The sequence below is a fragment of the Acromyrmex echinatior genome, chromosome 13, assembly GCF_024713525.1.
Source record: "Acromyrmex echinatior isolate Ae372 chromosome 13, ASM2471352v2, whole genome shotgun sequence".
Classification (NCBI taxonomy): domain Eukaryota; kingdom Metazoa; phylum Arthropoda; class Insecta; order Hymenoptera; family Formicidae; genus Acromyrmex; species Acromyrmex echinatior.
The window spans coordinates 1,046,456-1,069,720 of record NC_141864.1 but is presented as its reverse complement, the minus strand read 5'-3'; the positions used below and the strand labels follow the sequence as shown (position 1 = coordinate 1,069,720).

Below are 23,265 nucleotides of genomic sequence, written 5' to 3'. Positions count from 1 at the left end.
TTGAGGGAACATCAGGATCACATCTGAAAGACGATCCCCTTCGCGTTTCGAAGGTGGGTCCTTGATGGGCTTCGTTAATTACCAATCGCGCGGATGAGGATCTCAAACTTTCTCTTTCGTCAGTCTCAGGGGAGCCCCAGAGCGACGATCGCGCGTTGGCATCTACGCCACTATAAGTTTCTCGCCCCTCAGGGAATGAAACACCTTCTCGAGAGGGTGGCCTGCCTAAGGTGGCCCTCGATTTCGTCGCTGTACTGAAAGTAACATGACACGATGTATATTGATAGAAGCCTGCACTTCCGCGCACACACAGTGAGTTGTGCTAAGCTGCGAGACAAATATCATTTGTAGTCGGGGATTGCTGATCGCTATCATCGCCCATGAGCGTTCCAAGCGCACTGCAACTTTCATTCCCGTTCCTAACCCATAAAAGGTGTGGCTCGCCTTGCTTCTTGACATATGGCTCCTGTAATAACAGGATGTCAAGTCGCTTTTCGGCGTCGAGCTGACGCATCTCACCTGTTACCGCAGCTGACCGCCCCATATTCAGCTGCAATATCTTAACTCTTACTGACTTGGAGCTGGATGATATCGCCTGAATGCCTTGTCTTTGCAATTCACATTCTTGCGTATCGCATCTTTGTAGTACTATGCTGACTTCACGATGGTACCTTTTGTATGTTTTCGCCACTTGCCTTTTTTATTGATGTGCATATTGCTTTACCAGATTATTACATCGTTCCAATGCTATTTTGACAGCGCGAAGTTTGCTAACTGTCTTTATTGACTCTTTTCGAGCGTTACACCTCTCCAGGACACTTCGACCCTTGCTCTTGGCTATTTTCCCAGCCTTGTGTTCAGATTTTGCCTTACTTTACTGTTATTGTTATTATTATTATTATTTTTAATATTATTTTAACTTCCATATGATTATTACAATACTTTGGTAGGAGGAAGAAGTCGAATGGCACCCATCTATACGCTACTAAGTCTGACTACTCCAGGGGGGTAGCCTGACAGGTACCTTGGAGGTGTCGTTCGAGACTGCTCAATTTATGTTCCGCAGCCATGCAGACCCTAAGCATGACTTCCTACACTTTGGCCTTTGAACGAGCGCCATTATTTGGAAACTTACCATTAAGCATTCATCTATCGGTGTTTGATGTGAGCTGAAAAAGTATAATATGTAAATGTAAATATATACATATATATAATTCATCCGCTCGTTAGACACCCTGGTTCCGCCAGAGCCCGAGCTTAGCTCGAACCGTGTCGGTCCCAGAGGGATCTCTCACTCACCTTCCATCGCCTTCCTTTCCGTGAAAAGGGAGGCAGCGACGGCAGGTTTAAACGCGCGGCTCCGCCACAATTGTTGTGATTGCCACATAAGAGCCATTTGGCCTTTACGGCGCCGACTCGTGGCTATGCTGTGTCGATAAAGCTTCCTTAGAGGCACCGACCCCGACCCCAGCACCAAAGAACCCTAAGCAGAGGGATCAAGGCGCTAAGAGGATCGGCAACTCCAGGATGCACTGTCAAATACCATCGATCAATCATTCAATTCTATGTTTGTCACATAAGAGTCATTCGGTCTTTACGGCACCGACTCGTGACTGTGTTGTGTCGAAAAAGCTTCTTCATGAGCTCGATAGAGCCGTGTGGAAATTATTTAAGTGCTCCGAAGAGCTTCAACGTAGTATTTTACATGTCTATCACAAAGATCATTTTCTCCCAAGATAGGCGGATTGTAACCGCTCGACTCTGACGCTAGATCGACGATGCGATTCTGAGACGTCTAGGAATACGTTCGTGGAATATGTTCGTAGACCAGTATGCCCTTTCGGACACTTGTTACGTCTCAGTGTTGTTATTGAGATGTTTTCTCCGTTTTTTAGTCAATGTATTTAAACAATTTACTCGGGGACCGGAGATTAAGTTGTGTAGTTAAGGATGCGATTCACTGGGAAGTATTGGATAATTTAAAGGAAGGGTAACCTTGAATCCGGTGCCAAAAAGATCGCGAAGTTTATAGACGAATCTACGTGGATCGTGTTTTGGAATGGTTTTGTAACTAGGAAACGTTAGGTTGACCTCCAATTTATTCAGAGTATAGACAGGTTCGCGAGGTGAGTCTACCGGTTTGTCTTGGTCTAGCAATTGCGCAAGTTTTTGGAAATAGGGGAAAGGATCTTGATTCGAAATAAGGGCCGATTTAACTTGGAACCTCAATCTCTTTTCCCTTTGTCTTCGTCTGCCTTTGGTAGGCATGGAAGTAATGCAAAAAAAAAAGAATTATAATGTTCCGGAGAACTGTCGTAAACGGGGGCCACGCTATTGGCAGCGACAGTCGTAACAGCTCTCTGGATACGAGGAAATTATGAATTCTCCGAGGAAGTGCCGACAACGGGGGCCACGCTATTGGCAGCGACAGTCGCAACGACTCCTCAGATATTCATATATATGTGTATATTTGTATTAGAGATTAGAGATTTAGACGTTCCGTCGATAGATTCGATTTGATATTATTGTTTATTAAAAGAAAGATAAATGTGAAAACGAGGTTCTGATGAAGCGCGAGGATAGTTCTCACCTTGACTGTAACTGACTGACTGGCTGAGTGATCGAAGCAGTGCGAGTCTGAAAGTGAGTCTAAGTCTAAGTCTAAGTCTAAGAGTCTGAGTTTGAGAGTTTGAGTATAAGAGTTTGTGAATAAAAATGTATATAAATGTGCATTTCTGTCTTCGACAGCTCCCTTTATATACTGAAAATGAGTATGGGAGTGTCCTTTCAGAACCAATCGACACTTCTCAAAATTTGGTAGAACCGATACTCGCGCTTCCTTTGAGATAAGGCAGCAAGGCTCCGCGTAAGCCCTACTCCCCACTCTACAAGTTTATTCTTAATAAGTAATAGTTGAATTTTAACAATTTGTTATAAAAATTCGGTTTTCCTTAATATCCTTTATGCGTGGCGAATTCACTACATTCATATATTTAAGATTAATTTAACTTTATTAGAAAAAGAAAAAGGGAAAAAAAGAAAAAGATATTCGTTCTCGCATTCAGGAAGGTTTCTATTTTACTGCTAATTACTTAATCGTTAAACGCTAATATAATATACGTTATTATTATATAATGTTAATGTATAATACGCTTTTATATTTGTTATTTTATAGGAGGGCTTCTTTGAGAAAGATCGTGTGATATTCTTAGACATTCTTTCTAGAATATTCTATAGATAATTTTTATGACGCCTAAAAGTACATAACGTGATCTATCTGTTAGAGTTTGAATGTTCAAATAAAGAAACTGGCTATAAAAGAGAAACGGAATTTCCAGTTTCGAAATAAGGAAAATAGGGAAATCTAGCGATAAGATAAAGTAAAGTATAAATTGTATACCTATGACGAATATATTATTCTATAAAGAATAAGGGGATTTTATTGGTATGTAACACACTCGAATTGTCTTTCGCTAAGGTACAAGTATACACTCCAGAAAGGATCTCTCCTTCCGTTACTCGTGTCCGTGGAGTTGATGTTCAGTAAGCGCGATGATACATCCGATCACGATCGTCTACGAACGAGGGAAGATCGCGCGGCCAACACTATGTGCGCGCCACATAAGAGCCATTCGATCTTTCGACTCGTGGCAATGCTGTGTGGAAATGTACTTCCTAAACAATTATTGTTAGTCGGCTCCAACCCGCAGTCGGAAGCGAACATGCCACCTCACCCACAAAAGTATATGCCACAACTACCATCTATCAGCGAAGCTGCCCCGAAAATGGCGATGGAAAAATCCAGCAGCGCCTGCAGGGCTTTTCTGCAGGAATGAGCAGTTTCGCCGCGACGCGTCTCGAGTCCTGGGATCTCGAGGCGCCTCACGCCCACGGGGAGGCCCACTCATTTGCGTCTCGACCCCAGACGCACGCTCTGACCCTGTAAGAATGTTACTATTCGTGGTGCGTTTGTCCTCAGTTGAATGTTAAATGAAAGTCAAACAACCATACACAATTACGCATATCATGCTATTCCCACACAAGCATACGCTTCCGATAAAGATGCATCAAAAACGACGGGTTAGTTGGTGTGGGAAATGTACTTCCTAAACAATCAATTAAGTTTGTATTAAACCGCCTTATGACATATGAGTCAGAACCAATGAGTAACATTTATTTGTAAACTTAATAATTTCCTGCCAATTGTCCTTCGCCGTTAGTTGGTCATCGCCGGCGCCCAGACACGCTCGGCGCCACATTAGACACAACGAAGCCATCATCATAAACCGTCCCCGAATTGGCATCTTTGTATCGCACTAGTAAACGTCAAACTCAATTAATCGATATGGCTGAATAAATAAAATGCGCGGACAATGCATGACAGTTTCACGCGAAAATCCTGTTTTTTCCTTTTTCCCCTTAATATACTTTTGCGATATAAGTAGCTTAATTAATTATCTGTATAAAGTCAAATAATATATTTTCATATAACAATTGCAATTATCCATGTACCTTAAAATAAAAAAATGTAGGAAAAATAATGATTCGACATGTATGGTATGTATTCGACTTAATCGATGAAAGATTCATATAAAAAAAAACATGTTTAATGATGTTGCGTTTATGACAAATACGCTTCGTGTCGATCAATATTTTGTATAAAATGTTTCTTTCTAACTATCACATCCACATTTAAAATTCTATTAATGAACAAAATTTCGAAAACGAGATTACTAATAATATAAATAAAGATGATACCTATATAATTTTGTAGTGCACAATGCTTTCATATGCTGTGTAATTTTAAAATAATTTTTTATTTGCTTATTGAAAAGCGAATCGGTTTATTTCCTACAACTATTACTTAAAATTTACACATACGAATAATTTCAAAAATTATATAAAAATATATTTGACCTAATATATATGTTTACTACTAATTATAGTACTTATTTCCGATCTCACACCTTACGCGCTCGACCACGCCAATTTCTTGCGGATCAAAATATTTATGACCGCAGTACATAACACAAATAGAAAATTATAAACAATTAATCTCTCGTCAATCGCGTTTTGACACGATTTATAATATTCTGGATTAATGGGAGGGGTATATGATTATTACAATTTATATGTTATCTAGAACGTTCCCATGCCTCTTGATACACGCCGAGAGGCCGAAAAAGCATATTTCGGTCGCTCGACGCTTGCTTGAGTGAAACAGTAAGGTTCTCTCTCGTTCTCAGCGCGCCGACAAGGCAAGCAATAAGAACGTGCAAAAAGGACAGAGCAAGGAGTCGGCATGCTTCTAATTAACCAAGTCACACGGACACTCATGTTTGTGTTGCTACTAGTTACGTCAGATTAGTGGCGCTGATCGCGTGCTGCAAATGGAATTCGCATCACTGCAGCTCACTGAAATGCGGTTTTATTTCTTGTTAGTAAATAAAATGTATGTATACATATAGCGTTGTACAAATCAACCACTACATAGTTATCACAAGATTATGCATAAAGTAAGCTCTTTTCCTTTTTGATAAAATGTATTGTTACTTTCACTGCTCCCTTGGTACGTCAGTAAATATTGATTCTCTGACGTATTAAAATCAACAATATGAAATACAAAAATACCATTAGAAAATATTTAAAATACGAATTTCAGGAACGTAATGAATAATCGAAATTTATCTTCTATCCTATTTGAAAAAATAAATGTGTGACAGTATTAATAATTATATGAATATAATTCATTTATTAATAAATTCATCTTATTTTGTAACTTTTGCTCTGTAAACAATATACATTTTTATAGAATATTAATATTTCTCGTTATTAATTTTTTTCGTTATTAATGTGAAAGTAACGATTATAATTATTGTAGATAAATATCTTTTTCATCACTTTTCATTTCATTTTCAAAAACAAAAGGGCGATCGAGTATGATTGATTTAAAATCTGAAAGAAAATTTGAAGAATGTTAAGTTCGAAATATGGCAGTGTTACTATTGCAAAAAAAATTAGAAATATATAAAATTTTACCGTCATAAATGAGGGTAATGATAAATTGAAATTTTTAAACGTCGCGATTTTGCATTCTAAATTATTAGCCATAATTATCAAGTTAAATATGTGTTTTGTCGATGGTTCAAGCAAATACCAGTTTTCGTGGAACGCCTGATCTGTTATTTCTGTGCTCTACGTTTCCAAAAAATATTATTATTATACGACAAAAAATATTATTATTATTATTACATGTAATATATATAGAACACAATTCTAATTATAAAACTAATATGTAATTTCTTGAAAATCTTTATGTTATCATAATATTCGCTAAAGAGAAAAAAAGCAATTTATAATTATACAGAATCTGTCCCAAAAGTATCCCCCTTCTGTGTATACGAGAACAAGTCAATAAGTTTTTAGAAAAACATAGTAAAACCACATAATAAAAACACATTTTTTTTTATCAATTTATTTTTATTTCTCAACATTGTCTCCTTTCAGTTCGATACACTTGATCCAACGATTCTTCAACTTTTTCAAATCATCCGAATAATATGATTTGTCCAATCCTTCAAAATAAGCCTCTGTTTCGGCGATGAGCTCTCTGGTGAATCTCTTTCCTCCATTTCTTCAGGTTTGGAAATAGTTACAGGGAGCTAAATCTGGCGAATATGCCGGATGGGGAAGTAATTCATAGCAGAATTCGTTGAATTTGAACATCGGTGCTGGACACCATCGGTGTGAATCCATGCATTGTCTTGATGAAACAGCACTTTCTTTTTCGCCAAATGAAGACGTTTTTTCTTTAAAATGTTGTTGAAACGGTCCAATAAGGCTGCGTAGTAATCGCCATTGATCGTTTGCTTCGACGGAAGGTAATCGATATGAATTATACCGCGTGCATCTCAAAAAACTGTGACCACCTTACCGGCCGACTTCATGGTCTTCAGACCTGGTTCACTCGATGAAGTTCATTATTTTGACTGTTCCTTCGACTCGAGTGTGAAGGATGGATTCATGTTTTATCCACAGTAATGAATCGACGCAGAAATTCATCTGGATTACGTTGAAACATCTCTAAACATTATTTTGAAATCGTCACATGGTTGCGCTTATGGTCTACCGTGAGCAAACGCGGCACCCATCTTGCCGATAGCTTTTTCATACCCAATTGTTCGTACAAAATTGAAATCACTGTGCCATATGATATGCCTGTAGCCTCAACAAGCTCGCGCACTTTCATTTGTCGATCAAAACAATATCGTGGACTTTATCGATGATTTCTGATGTAGCAGACTCAATTGAACGTCTCGAATGAGGTGCATCACATATCGATGTACGACCATGTTTAAATTCATTCACCCAATTGTATACAGTCACAAACGCTGATGCAGATGCTATGAACATTATCCAACTCGGCTTTGATTTCTTTCGGCGTTAAATCTTTCATATGTAGATGTTCGATCATTGCACGAAACTCGGTTTTTTTCCATTTTGCAGAAAATACAAAGGTTTCGCTTTAATCGTCTATAGAAATGAACACGATGAATTCTGCTCAAAATTTGACACTAATCAACTTAAAGATGCTACTTGTTAAAAAGTAATGTGACATGACACTGCGAGTGCCCTCTGACAGATTTTCTAAGAACTTATTGACTTGCCCTCATATTTTTGTCCATGGGCATCCTCCATTGTGGAAAACAGATATTCAGTATTTAGAGAGGACCTTGAGGAGTATTCCCATTAACAATAAGCGACACGACATCCCACAGTTCAGTCGGCAACGGTACACAGTTGTATGATGAACGTCGAAAATTCTTGTATGCGTTGTATTTCACACTTAGCAAATATTTCTTGGCATTGTTATATAAATTTTTTGTCATTACATAGGTTTGCCTGTTTTATAACAAGAAAATAGCTTTATGGCGTAAACAAGATGTTCTGATATAAATAACATGATATTTTTGTTATGTATGATATCTTTGTTATGTATTTAGCACATAACATAATTATATAAACAGTCTACTACTAATAGACTAGCAATAATCATAACAAATCAATTTTCATATTTACAAATCATTTGTTAAAGGTACTAGTGGCTTGTTAAATTAATAAAATATTATCTCTCAGTACATATTATGCGATCAGTTAATTGTTTCAGAATTTGCACAGTTAGAGATAATAATATACGTAGGCTGCTAGAAAAGTTTCTGCAATCTAATACTTTTAGCGGCGCTAAAGTTCTGCTACTATCACGTCCGTAAAATTAGACATTTTTAACCTACAATTCAGTTGACAGTTTGTATCCAAGCCAACTAGTTTTGTTTGCATAGTATTTTAAAAGAAATTATTTTGTAAGAAAATGGAAATTTTGCATGAAAATTTTCGGGCAATGATGGATTTTTTACGATTACAAATGTAATCTAACTCCGAAACAATGCATCGATCGACTTCATTTGGCTTTTGAAGATGAAGTACCATCCAATAGGACTGTTTATAATTGGTTTGCCGAATTCCAGCGTGGACGTACCTTTCTTTGTGACGAATTCCATGAAAGTCGTCCATCCACGTCTATTGTTGCCATTAATGTTGATGCTGTGCGTGAAATGATTAAGCGAGACTGGCATATAACATACCTCAAGAGATTCAAGCATCCTTAGTCATTGACATGAAAGCAATATATACGATTTTGCATGATCACTTGAGCGTACAGAAACTTTGCAGTTGGATTCCACACAATTTGATCGAAGCTCAAAAACAAGCTCGTATTAAATGGATAAATGCTCAAGAAATTCAATCGATGTCGGTCAAATTTGGTCTACATCGTTACTGGGGACGAAACATGGATCTATTCGTATGAGCCCGAAAGTAAACAACAATCCACTGTTTGGGTATTTCAAAATGAACCGAAACTAACAAAAGTTGTTCGTTCACGCAGTGCTATCAAGCAAATGATTGCTTGTTTCTTCAGTTATACCGGACATGTGGCAACCGTGGCTTTAGAGGATCAAAGGACTGTAAATACTGATTGGTATACAACAATTTGTTTAGAAGTTATAAATGAATTGCGTAGAACAAACCGAAATTGTCGCATCATCCTTCATGCTGTCACACAACACGTCAAACCGTTGATTTTTTTATCCAGTAAAAATGTCAAATTGATGACTCGTCCGTTCACCGTCCGTATTCACCTGATTTATCATCTAATGATTTCTTTTTATTCCCAAAATTAAAAAGAAAATGCGTGGTGAGTGATTTGAGTCGCCTGAAGCAGCTGTGGAAACATTTCATTGAAACTGTCGAAACACACTGATTTCTGAGGTTACAGCCTCAGAGTGGAAAAAATGCTTCGAAAATTGGTTCGAGCGTATGCAAAAATATATCGATCTTAAAGGCGAATACTTCGAAAAACAATAAAGCCATTTACCGAATTTTACATGTTTTTTTTCATATTGTTTGCAGAAACTTTTTCAGCAGCCTACGTACATGTTCATAGTGTCTGTCTTTCTTGTTTATAATAATATAAAGGATAAGTAATTCATATACATTTATATGAATATATAACATCTTAATATTCAGACCGTAATGGCGCTTCATATTTAAAGTAATAAAGGATAAGTGTTAGCATCGGTAGAGCGAACAAAAAAATTGTGTGTCAAAAAGCCATAAACAACAATTAATTAAAATCAAAGTGGATAAAATAATACAAAATATAATTAAAACGCTACAAAACCATTTCTTTTTCCAAAATTGTCTTTTGTACATATTACGTCTTGCAGGACCCACGATTTTTTTCTTTCGAAAGAGTCAGCTCCACGTCGCGACTAGTTGGGGGTCTATGAGACTCGAATGGAGTCCTCTGATAACGGTCTAACAGAATTAAAAGCGGGAGCGGACAAACTTCTTAAAAACTCGCAAACGCCAATCAACCTGGAAGGAATAATAACTTTATGCAGGCCCGAAAGGTGACAAGATTGCGAAAGACATTATAAATGCAATAGTAAAGCCTAAGTCATGCAATAGTAAAAATCCAAGCTTTGTCGTCCTAGACTGATCAACAGTTTCATCTTAAGAAAAACAAGCGCCACGTCGCGCTTAAAAAATCGTAAAACGCATGGTTTAACTTCCCACGATAGCGTTAGGCGTTTTTTATCCCGATTGGACACATAATTATTGAACACTGCACGATTGGACATGCACGATTGGACACGCAAGATTGGACACCACACAGTTGGATACTGCATTATTGGACACCGCATTATTGGACACCATATGTCATCATATGATTTTATACCATATGTCTTTAAAAAATTTGTCATTGGATGTATAAATTATCCACATTTAAGGTAAGGCCCTCCTAATGTGTACAAATATCTGAGTGCGTCACACGTCGCGTCGTGAAAGAGAGAAGTTTATATATATATATATATATATATACACACACATATAATCCCTCTCTTTCTATCCTTTGATGAAAAACAGGCGCCATGTCGCGCTTAAAAAATCGTAAAATGCATGGTTTAACTTCCCACGATAGCGTTAGGCGTATCCCGATTGGACACATAATTATTGTGGAAACATATCATAAGGCGTTACACGTGATATTTTGAAGATTAAATAATAAGTCATGCAATGGCCTAGTTTACATCAAGCACTTGATATGCTTATTAAGGCTAATATTAAGGCTTCCAAAACGTTCACTCTAAGGAAAATTTTACTCAAAATATATAGTATACGTAACACATACCATAGTAAAATCTTCCTCAAAGAATGAATTTTGGAATGTAGCCTAGATATCATATTCATACAAAATCACTTGATACACTTGTATAAACGCTGGCGGATTATTTTGATCTGATACTTCTGAATCACGAATATCAACTAAGCTAATAGCGTATCAAATGGTATCAAAGAATCTCAGTGTGCTGTAAACGCTTGGTTCGTTTTGGATCATATATTAAAATTCGCTACTGCTTTTAAGTTCAAGTTAGAATTAGAAGTTTTACATCTTGAAAAGTGAAGACATCATGTCATTTAATCTGATCTGTTCTGAAGCAAATCGGTGTAAATAAGGACGTATCAAATATTTAATCCGCATCAATTTGATACGCGTACATACTAACCAATTTAACGATGTAAAAAGAGTCAATCGACAATGGCTGATATGTTATATATTAGGCCAATATTACATACGTCGATTTTTTTGTCGAACGATGAATTTTCAAGTATGTTAATTGGTTGCAAGCAGAAAGAATCTCGGACCTCTCTGTCCTATAGCCAATCAACAGGCTTGAAAAATTTATCTTACGACAAAAAACGGACGCATCTAATATTGTCTTAATAGATAACATCAGCCGTTAATGAATTGCATTGTCGATTGCAGATTATATAATCTTCAAAATACCACATGTACCGCCTTACTGCTCTTTTATAATTCTATTTTCTCGATGTATTTTCACTTTATATAGTAAAATATATATAACAACGTACATATTTTAATACTAATAGACACATACTGATAAAAAACATCGAAACGGTAAAAGAAAGCAATGCCTCTATATGTATACGATATGACACATAAGGCTGCATCCTCATGGAGAAAGAAGCCTCATCATATATCTTTTTTGTCAATATTTCGTTCCTGTTTCTGTTTCTGTTTGCTGTTTCTTTCTCCATGGAGACGCAGCCTAAATAAACGTTGTTAAATATGCATGAATTTAAAACTTTTTAAAATCTTCATAAATGCGGCAATGTATGAAATAAACATATGAATTACGTAGATAGATAGAATTACGTAGATAAATAGAAATCATTGACCTGGTAAAAAAAGCTATAAGTCGCTGATATAAAAAGCTATAAGTCGGTGAGTCAAAACGCATTTGGATGTGTACGTAAGTACGTACACATTAGGAAGGCTTTAACTTAAATGTGGATAATTTATACATCGAATGACAAATTTTTTAAAGACGTATGGTATAAAATCATGTGGTGTCCAATAATGTGGTGTCCAATAATGCGGTGTCCAATAATGTGGTGTCCAAGTAATGCGATGTTCAACTGTGCAATATCCAATCTTGCGTGTCCAATCGTGCGGTGTTCAATAATTACATGTCCAAAAAAAAGTCAATAGCGTTATCTAAGATCGGATTCGCGACTGACAATGGTTTCCCTGCACGCTAGTTGTGCACGGTAACCGTCTGTTTATCTAGCTATATTTTCCGCGAGGATAACAGAATTTGTCATTCGTCTGGAGCAATCTTGCTTCTTTAAAGAAAAACATAAATCATTTCTTTTCTTCTCGAAGCCCATCTAACGATACACTTTAGATTAACAGCAATTGGTTATAAAAATCTCGCGCGACATTGCAACTAACTACATCCTAGATAAAGGACACTACGCCTTTTTTTCGGAATATAAATAGAGGTCCAGCGGAAGCACAGAGCGTCAGTACGAAAGTTAAAATAACTCGGTACACATCGGTACGGATTCACTCCAGTGAAAAACCACGCCAGTAAACCCGTTCGTGTATCCGTGCTCGAGTCCATCGAATTATCAGTGTCTGCCAGGCACTCCTCAGACTACCTTCCTGGTGCATTTGCGCGGACAGCGGGGCTCCTAAGTCAAATACCCACCCGAAGGTTGTGTATCAAGCAATCCCCCGCACCTCAACAGTAAGTCAGTTGTTATACGCTCAATCCTATATGTCCCCCGTGAGGATATACAAATATATATATGCATATATATGTATATATTTAATATATTAATACTTAACATACTCTTATATTTAACCCCTCTTGGGTTCCATTATAGTGCGCGTGCGTAATACAAAAAAAAACACAAGGACAAATCCCGTATGTCCAAAGAAGTATGTATCTACAAGGTGCGTCCCAAAATTTTCCCAACTTTTTCAATAGGGATAGGTCGGGTGGCGCCATCCGTGTGTTCGATTGCGCGTTTGAAAGGTACATCCCTAGCTGACTTCCAGTAAAAATTTCATGACATTTGGTTCAGTGGAAACGAAGTTATGGCGTCTCAAGTGTCAGTATGTTGTATACATCGGTACGAGAATGAACTTCGAACAAAGAGCCAATATTAAGTTTTGTTTTAAACTTGGTAAAACATTTACCGAAACCCATAATTTGATGAAACAAGTTTATGGTGATAATTGTGTAGCCCGTGCCAGTGTTTATGAGTGGTATACGCGATTCAAGAACGGTCGTGAGGACATAAATGACGACGCACATACAGGTCGCCCAAAATCGACAATTAACGAAAATTCCATCGAAGTTTTTATGATTCCAAGGGTATTGTGCACAAAGAATTCGTTCCAGCAGGCCAAACAGTTAATGCTGTATTCTATGTAAGCGTTTTGAAGCGTTTGGTGCACCGCATTCGTCGTATTCGGCCAGAATATCGCGAAGGAGGAAGTTGGCGCTTGTTACACGATAATGCGCCATCTCACCGTTCGACACTTGTCACTGATTTTTTGACTAAAAATCACATTTTAACAATCAACCATTCCCCGTATTCGCCTGATATGGCACCTTGTGACTTCTACCTATTCGGCAAAATGCATTTGTCCATGAAAGGAAAGCGGTATGTGGACGTAGAAGACATCCAAAGGGCTTGTACCACTATTCTGAAACGACGTGCCTTTGAACGACATAAAACACTCATTTGAAATGCTTTTAGATCGTGCCAAACGTTGTATTGAGTCCGACGGGGACTACTTTGAATAAACAATTTGAATTTGAAAAAAAAAGTAAACCGTTGTTGTTTTATTTCAAAAGTTGGGAAAATTTTGGGACGCACCTTGTATATTATTTGGTGGGATCGGATAAGTTCAAAGTTAAAATAAATAATTGTAATTTAAAATATCCCACGGGCAAGAAAGTTGCAATTGATTATAAAATGTATGTCACAGTTCGACTTGGGAATTACTTGGTTGAGAGTTCAATGTTGGTTGCAAAAATTAACGATGATTATATTCATGATGTTGATTTCCTTGAAAAAATTAATTTTGGAAATATCTTCGAGTCTGTCTTTCATAATCAAAAAGAAATAGCAAAGGATGATGTTCAATGTTGACGAGTAGAAGAGTCTTTTAATATTCCATCGAATTTGAGAAGTCTTTTTGAGAAAGATTCTATACATTTAAATCAATCATAGAAGGAACTCTTTGCAAAACTTCTTATTGAATTTCGTGATATATTTGCTCAGGAAATTATTACTAGGAATTGTGAGGTTTAGGAAGCATGTAATTAATATAAAAGATTCTCTCCCTATCAAGCAGGTTTCTCGTCGAATTCCTATTAATATGAGGAAGAAAGTCAATAAAATTATTGAAGACATGAGCAAGATGTAATTGAGGAATCCCTGGATGTCCCCAGCTATGTTAGCAAGGAAAAAGGATGAGACATAAAAAGCGAATATTAGCAAATTAAAATTTGGCCAGAGGATAAAGAAAAGACAGCATTCTCTATCGGAAACGGGTTATGGCAATTTAAAGTGATGCTCTTCGGTTTGTGTAATGCTCCAACCACATTAGAGCGAATAATGGAGCAAATCTTACAAAAGTTTCTTTCAAAAAGTTGTTTAGTATATTTAGATGACGTTATTATTTTTGGTAAAAGCTTTGAGAAAATGGTCGAAAATTTAAGAAAAGTTTTGAGCCATATGCAAAAAGTAAATTTAAAAATTAATCCTAAAAAGTGCATCTTCTTTTCGAGAAGTAAAATACTTGGGGCACTCAATTTCAGTTGCAGGGATTTCCACAGATAATAATAAAATTACCATTATTAAAGAGTGGCCAAACGAAATAAAAAACATCTGCGGACCTTTTTGGGATTGTGCTCGTATTATCGTAAATTTGTGATTTTCTTTATTAGCAAAACCTCTCTACGCTCTTACAAAGAATCAAACAAAATTCGTCTGGGATCAGCAATGTGAGAACAGTTTGAAACAAGCTTTTACCTCCTCACCAATTCTTTCTTTTTCCAAAAAAGAGGGGGAACTCATTCTTAATACAAATGCATCGAATTTTGGAATCGGCAGTCTTGTCGAGTACAAAGACAAAATGGAAAAGAAAAAGTTATTTCCTATTTTAGCCGTGTTTTAAATAAAGCCAAGAGGAATTATTGTGTCACGCGACGCGAACTTTTGTCAATAGTTGAATCAATCAAGTTATTACGTCCTACAGACACCACGATTTTTTTTCTTCGGCTCCACGTCGCGACTACAATTGGCGTCTGCGAGACTCGAGCGGAACCTTCTGATAACAGTCTGACAGAATTGAAAAGAAGGACCGGACAGGCTCCGCGAAAACTCGTAAATGCCAATCAACCCGGAAGGAATAACAACCTTAATGTAGGCCCGAAAAGAGACAAGATTGCAAAAGACATTATAAATGCACCGAAGTTACGCAATAGAAAAAAATCTAGGCTTTGTCATCCGAGACTGACTAATAATTTCATCTTAGAAAAACAGGCGCCAAGTCGCACTTAAAAAATCGTAAAACGCATAGGATAACTTCCCACGAGATCGTTATCTAAAATCAGACTCGCAACTGACAATAGTAGCCCTGCACGCAAACTTATTTGTGCACGGTAATCATTTGTTTACCTAGCCGCGAGAATAACAGAATTCATCATCTCGGAGCAATCTTGACTCTTTAAAGAAAACCGTAAATCACTTCTTTTCTTCTCGAAACTACTCTAATGATGTACTCTAGATCAACAACGATAGGATGCTATAAAAATCATAAATCTCGCGTGACATTGCAACTAATTTTTGCATCCTAGACAATGCTCTTTTTTCGGGGTATAAATAGAGGTCCCGCGATAACGTCCCCCATTCTCCATACATTGAGTAAACCGATTTCTGGCGTTTGTCATGACTCTTGCCAGCATAGCAGGCGTTATGTTGGCAATTTCTTCTTGGATATTGGTCTTCAAATCTTGTAGGGTACTTGGACGGTTCACATAAACACGGGATTTCAAAAAACCCCATAGAAAAAAATCACAAGGGGTCAAATCGGGAGAGCGGACCGGCCACTCCAAATCGCCCCTAATTGAGATGAGGCGCTCTGGGAAGTGTTCCCTCAATACAGCCATCGATGCTCTTGAAGTGTGTGCCGTTGCACCGTCTTGTTGGAACCAAATGTCCCCTAAGTCCAACTCATCTAGCCGTGGAAAAAAAAATTCCTGTAACATGTTTAAATATTAAAATAATCGGTCCGAATTCACTGTCACTGCGATTTCATTCTCCTCAAAGAACCAGGGACCAATAATTCTAGCTGAGGAAATTGCACACCACACTGTAACTTTAAGTGAATGCAAAGGCCTTTGATGCAATTCTCGAGGATTGGTGTCAGCCCAGTAGCGCATGTTGTGTTTGTTGACGGATTCACACAAATGAAAATGGGCTTCATCACTAAAAAAAACAATAGCGTCCTCAGAAACGACTTCAAGAAGAACCTCACACGCGTTCCTCCGAGAATTGAAGTCACGCTCAGAAAGTTCATGCGCAATCGCTATCTTGTAAGGATGGAAATGAAGATCATCATGAAGAATTCTCCTCATAGAACGATCGGAAAGTCCAAGGGCAGACGCATGTTTGCGCGCAGAACGCTGTGGTGATCGCAAAATTGAAGCTCTCACTGCCTCAATGTTTTCAGGTGATCTAATGGGCCGAGGGACTCCAGTTCTTCGTCTTGTCGCATTTGCAGTTTGTCTGAACGTAGTAACCCACGTAACAATTGATTTCCGATCCGGGACAGGGGCCAACGGGGCTAAATTAAAGCGATTCCGAAAGGCGCGCTGGGTTGCGATCACAGAACATCCGCTCGAAAAGTAGGCCTCGACGGCAAAAGCACGCTCCTCATTGTTCCAACGCATGATGGCGACTGAACTGTGTCGGGACAAAACTTTATACTCCCGCCTCTCGAACGAGACCACTAGCGTTCCGCTACGACATCAACCCACTGAATGACGGGCATTTCAAAAAAGGAAGTTATGCTGCCGCACCTTGTAGAACGCCAACATCAAATAATTCTAAACTATTTTAGGCGAAGTTCATTGATAAAAATCAAAAAGATTAGGATCGTTGGATTCTGATGTATCTGTTGGCATATAGGTCTTCCAAACATGAAGCCACTATAACTCCGGCGGAGTATTTTGTTCAAGATCTTAGATTTTCTGTAGACCTACTTCGAGGAAACCTCTGAGTATGAAGTAGAGAATTCAACGAATAATTATTTAAGTAAAATAAAGAAAAAGTTAGAAGAAGTTCACGATCAAGTTAAGAAACGGGTATTAAGTCTTCTCGAAGTAAGACTTGGTATGATCAAAAGGCCAGGCAGATTCATTTTGAAATGGGTCAAAAGGTTTGGCACAAAGGTTATACAATTCTCGAAGGGAAAGCTCCTAAATTGCAGAGCAGCTGGGAAGGTCCTTATTGTGTGGAAAGGAAGTTTAGTGATGTTGTTTACTGTATTCGCAAATCGAACAGCTATAAAAATAAAATTATACATAGACAGGTACGATTAGCACCGTATCTTGAGAGGCCTGCGGAATAAACTGATATTAATTCAATAAAGTAGAGCCTCCTATAGTGTCATTTAGCTTATTAATGTGGATTTATTTTGCAGCGCAAGTCGCGCGGTGATAACTCCTTTTTTTAGTTACAGGAATGCCGAATATCTGTTCGGATTTGGCGATACTGCAACCTTCGTGAGCTCGGCACTCGACGTGAGGAAGAGTAGTAGTATGAAGAGTAGTGTACTACTACTGGCATGCTGCAATATCAACAGCGGCGAAGAGCCTAGTTGAGGAAGCAGTATCTGGAGGAGCCCATCGGATGGAGCAACATCGGCGAGGAACTCATTTAGCAGATCTTTTTTTAAGAAGACCCCCCCCTTGCTCGCGGTTTTTGAGCCGTGATTTTTCCACAGGATGGAAGGCAGATGTCGAGGCGGGGATTGGGGACAAAGGTACTGCGGCGAAGCCAAACTTTTTCCCCCCCTCCCTTTCCGAAAAAAGAAGAAACAAGAACGTCTCAAGAGAATATTAAGATTCCCATCATGAAACTGAAAGGATGTCCGAGCGGGTTTCGTCCTCTGGAGGATTAGCTACCCTCCGAGGAAGAACTGAAGGGAGGCCTTCGCCTTTAATGATTGGGTCCCAAGTGGACCAGGATTCCAGAAAACTGTGGCAGCAGTGCAATAGGGAGCAAGAAAGTAGTCGGAAGCCTGGAATTCCTTAGAAGCTTGACGTTCTTCCACAAATTGTGATTGTCGAGATGACAATTTACAAGAGGGAGGGCAGTGTTATGCCCGTGTCTTGCCGACATTCGTAGTCTATGCGTAGACGAACATATTACCGAGACAACAAGTCAGTCAACTTTCTAACAAGGCAGACGTATTTAGATGTGAGCTGTCGACGCGTACGGAAGTTCTCTTGCGATCTGCTCCATCCTATATCTTCGCGATGTTCTTTGTGTTCTCTGTTCTGCATCAATATAAACGTTCTTGTTCTTGTTCTTAACTATCGTGTTATTATATTATTTCAGCGATTCGGGAGTACGTGTGTGCGTCTGCTAGAACGATCTCGTAAATCGGACGCGCGGACGTAATAATATTATCTCAGATATCTTATTTTTGTTTAGATTGGAGTTGTGTACAACGGCTTTAATGTGCACTGAGTGCGCACAAGTTCTGCTAATGAAAAAAAAGTAATGACTCGTTACATTTTGACTGACGGTAACGGTAAAGAATTACTTTAGCAAATCAATAACGGTTAATGATAACGAGTTACTTTTTAGGAAAAAGAACGGTAATGATAACAAGTTATTTTTATGAGGTAACATTGCCAACCCTGATATATATATACATGTATTACATTATACATGTATTGCATTATATATATGTACAGCCGATCACAGAAAGATTGCAACACTTTTTTTTTGATAGAACTCAGACTTACATGTAGAATGGTCGAATGTAAATGATTAGATCCATAAGTAAGAACCAATCACTCGGTGAGCAAACTGCATTCCGAAATCCAACGAAAAAAAGTGTTGCAACTTTCTGTGATCGACTGTATACTTATACATAAAGACTCATTCTCACCTAAGCCAATTGTGTCGACTTCCTTCTTTATGAAAAAAGAAAAAAAGACTGAATATCGATTATTAGCACAATCGGCTTTGATGGAGTCTTTAAAATGTCAAATAAGTAACAAATAAATAACAATTTTACATATCTGTGATGTTTGGCATTACAAATTTTGCATTACATAAGCGTTACATATGCATTTCGTCTCAATACGTGATTGTTATATCAACTATGTAAATAGTGTCACTGTTATATAACTGTAATAGGTAAAATAAGATGACAAATTCAAGAAAATTCTCCGAAAATTCACATATTAACTTTTGATATAACAATTAAATTCCAAAAAATTATGATTCATATTTGAGATGTATTTGTGTTTACTGAGCAATGATCGAGCGAGAATTTGAATTAAATTTTTTGATTAATTACGGCTATATTGTCCAACTTCACTTACTCCCGTACAGATCAGATATAACTCTGTGTAACTTCTGGTTATTTCATGAATTGAAAAATCCGTTAAAGGGAAAAAGATTTGACGTTAAATGCAACGTTTGGAGTTTTTCGACCTTCACACAACTGAGTACCATTGCCAATTAAACAGCTATTGGATCGTGCCGCTTGATGAGGGTACTCAAGGTTCAGCTTTCCATGGTGGAAGGAATAACATGATGCATGCAGTTGGGCAATGTTTCTCTCTAAATCTCTGCCGTCTCTGTCTATGGATGTCGCGTAAGAGACAAAGACTAACTGTGAAACGTGAAACATATTTCGTGTCAAGAAATGGCATATTCAATCTTTCCTTGTCTGATTTACTTTATAATGAATCTTAATTTTTCTTTTTAATCTTCATAATTTCTGTCTTAAATTAAATATTGAATAAAAAATTAAATGAACAATGACAATGCTAATAACCAATATGGAATAAGTAAAAGGATATTACCAATACAGTAAATATCATATTATAAATATATATATATATAATTATTATGACAAAATCATTAACATAATTAAAATTATATAATTAATATTATATAATACATAATATTAAAATAATTAGTTATAAATTAAATATATTAGCACATATATTTTGGTTAAAAATTAAGTATAATTAAGTTAAAAATTAATTATGGCATGAATAGTAAAAAATTTGTCATGCATGAATATATGCAAATATCATAAACCTGTATAAACATGGATAAAAATATAATTATATATAATTGTATATGAAATATGTTGTATGCGAATATGTCCATACATGTCCATACTTCTTCTTTCTTTTATGAAATTACTGTTTTATTAAACAAAAATTATAACAATTAGGAAACAGAAATAATTGCAAAAATAATTTTCACATTATATTAGAGAAAATCATTTCATATATAATTATTATATGTATATATATATATATATTAGGTTGGTGCATATGAAATGTCGGATTTTCTTTACATATGAACATTTGTCACCCTGTTTTCGTTATGCTTTTGTTTTTGGCATAACCTCGTTTATAGTCGTATTGTCCATTGCCAGAGTCACATTTCAACAAAGATTTTCTCAAAAATGTTCTATTTTGTTATTTGTTTTGAATTTCGTAAGGATATGAATTCAATTGATATTCATGTAATTTTTTTATGAGTATAAACTTGGTAATAATGCTGCAAAAGCTGCACGCAATATAAACTAGGCATTTGGGGAGAATACTGTTAATGATCGAAAAGTGCAGCGTTGATTTGAAAAATTTCGGTCTGGTGATTTTTCCCTACAAAATGAACCGCGTGGAAGACCTAAAACGTCTGTGAAAAATGATGCTCTGAAAGTATTGGTGGAAACGAATCCAACTGTATCTACAAGGGAACTTGCTACCAGAATGAAAGTTGACCATACAACGATATTGCGACACCTTTTTGAAATTGGCAAGGTGAAAAAAATGGATAAATTGGTACCACACGAACTAATCGATCGGAATAAGCTGGATGGATTGAATATGCTCATCATTACTAACTCGATTTCATCGAGAATCATTTTTAGATCGGATTATTATTTATGATGAAAAATGGATTCTTTACTACAATAGGAAAAGGTGTGCTTGGTGACTTAATAGGAATGAGGCTTGTGCTCATACTCCAAGGCCATCACTTCATCCACGGAAAATTTTAATAACAGTTTGGTGGAATGTGACTGGAGTAATTCATTACTCATTCCTTCGAACACTGGGGAAACAATTACAACCGAAAAGTATTGCCAGTATATTGATGAAATGCATGAAAAATTGAAAATTATACGCCCATCACTTGTTAATCGGCATGGCCCAATACTTCTCCACGACAACGCTCGGCCGCATACGTCGTACAAAACAATTGAGAAATTAAATCAATTAAAATATGAAATTTTGTAGCACCCAGCTTATTCACCGGATCTTTCGCCAACCGACTTTCATTTTTTTAAACATTTAGTACAGTTTTTATGCTAAACAGTATGAAAATGAAGACAGAAAATGAAGACTGAAAAATTCCATATCAGAGTTTATTGATTCTAAAGATCAGAATTTCTTTAAGATAGGCATCTATGCATTAAAATCTCGTTGGGAAAAGTGTATTGAAACAAATGGAGCATATTTTGATTAAATAAACAATTTTTGAAAAAAGATATGCAGTTTTATATATTCACTTAAAAATCCGACATTTCATACGCACCAACCTAATATATATTATAGAGCAATAAAAAAGTTGTGTAACGCGTACGACTTGTTACTTTACAGTTGTCTACATTACTTTTATATTAGCGAGAAGTTATCGCTTCACATCGTTGACTGTACTACGACGAGCGATTGTGCTGTTATTCTTCCGAACGAGAACGATAAGTGGTTATCGTTTCGCGATCATAATAAGAAGGAGCGATTTCTCTTTGTGGTTTATGCCGATTTAGAGTGTATACTGGAGAAGAGGACCAACGATGAAAACATTTCGAGATTCACCTATCAGCATCATAAGGTTTTCAGCGTAGGGTATTATGTTGTATATACGATGAAACTATGTCGATATACAAATCTTATCGCGGCGAGGATTGCGTGTCGTGGTTTGTCAAGGAATTATACGATTTTGCGCATCGTGCGAAAACGATATTCGACAAGAATGTGACTATGGCGGAATTTACATCGAACGTCGAGTGGGAAAAATTTCGAAATGCGACTCACTGTCATATCTGTGAAAGACCATTTGAGGAGGGAGATTTGCGCGTACGCGATCACTGTCATTTAACCGGATGTTACAGAGGTTCTGCACACTCACGTTGTAATTTACATTATTAAGATACATACATTATTCCTGTATTCTTTCATAATTTGACAGGTTACGACGCACATTTTATCATAAAAGATATTGCTAATAGTTTTGGGAGTAGTGTTGACGTGTTACCTATAACGAAAGAAAATTATTAAGGATATAGTAAACTCTAAGTGGGGAATGGACTATGTAAAAGTGCGTTTTGTGGATTCGTTCAAATTTCTAAATACTAGTCTCGAAAAATTGGTTGGTCATATCTCGACAAGAGTAAATTGAAAATCATACAAACGGAATTTTCCAATCTTGACGCTGAAGATTTCGATTTGCTTACGCGGAAAGGAGTGTTTCCGTACGAGTATATCGACAGCGTTGATAAGCTAGACGAGACTAGTTTAGCGCGTGAGTCGTTTTACAGTTCGTTGACCGACGAGACCGCTTCCGATGACGATTATCAACACGTGACAAACGTTTGGCAACGTTTTTGCATAGAGATTCTCGGCGATTACAGTGGTTTGTATCTCAAGACTGATGTGCTTTTATTAGCAGATGTTTTCGAAAATTTTCGTGATTGAGAGTTAAGTGTATTGAGAGTTACGGATTGGATCCGACGTATTATTACACTTTACTGGGATATACGTGGGACGCTATGTTGAAATACACTGGTATTCGATTCGAATTATTCACCGACATCGACATGGTGATGTTTGTGGAACGTGATATAAGTCGCGGTGGTTTAAGTCAATGTTCACATAGATACGCGCAAGCTAATAACAAGTATAATACATCTTCGTACTTTCGGAACTTTCGACGTACCTCATGTACTTCGATGTGAACAATCTGTACGGTTGGGCGATGTCCGAATCCTTACCG

At 37.1% G+C, this 23,265-nt stretch overlaps 1 protein-coding gene across 5 annotated transcripts in view; it reads right to left on the bottom strand.

Moving 5' to 3' along the window:
- LOC147907471 (uncharacterized) overlaps nt 1-23,265 on the bottom strand; it is a 137,338-nt gene that overhangs the window by 27,936 nt on the left and 86,137 nt on the right. The window contains exons 4-5 of one of the 5 annotated variants that reach the window (XM_087412590.1): nt 6,040-6,195; nt 5,733-5,955 (exon numbers count right to left, since the gene is read on the bottom strand). The exons of 2 other annotated variants lie outside the window; for them this stretch is intronic. In XM_087412590.1, coding sequence (XP_087268716.1) covers nt 5,905-5,955; nt 6,040-6,195 — 207 coding nt within the window. In that variant the 3' untranslated portion in view covers nt 5,733-5,904. Of the gene's footprint in view, nt 1-5,732; nt 5,956-6,039; nt 6,196-9,741; nt 9,937-23,265 lie in introns of those variants that run through there. 2 more of the 5 variants (XM_087412591.1, XM_087412592.1) reach the window with 2 other exon arrangements.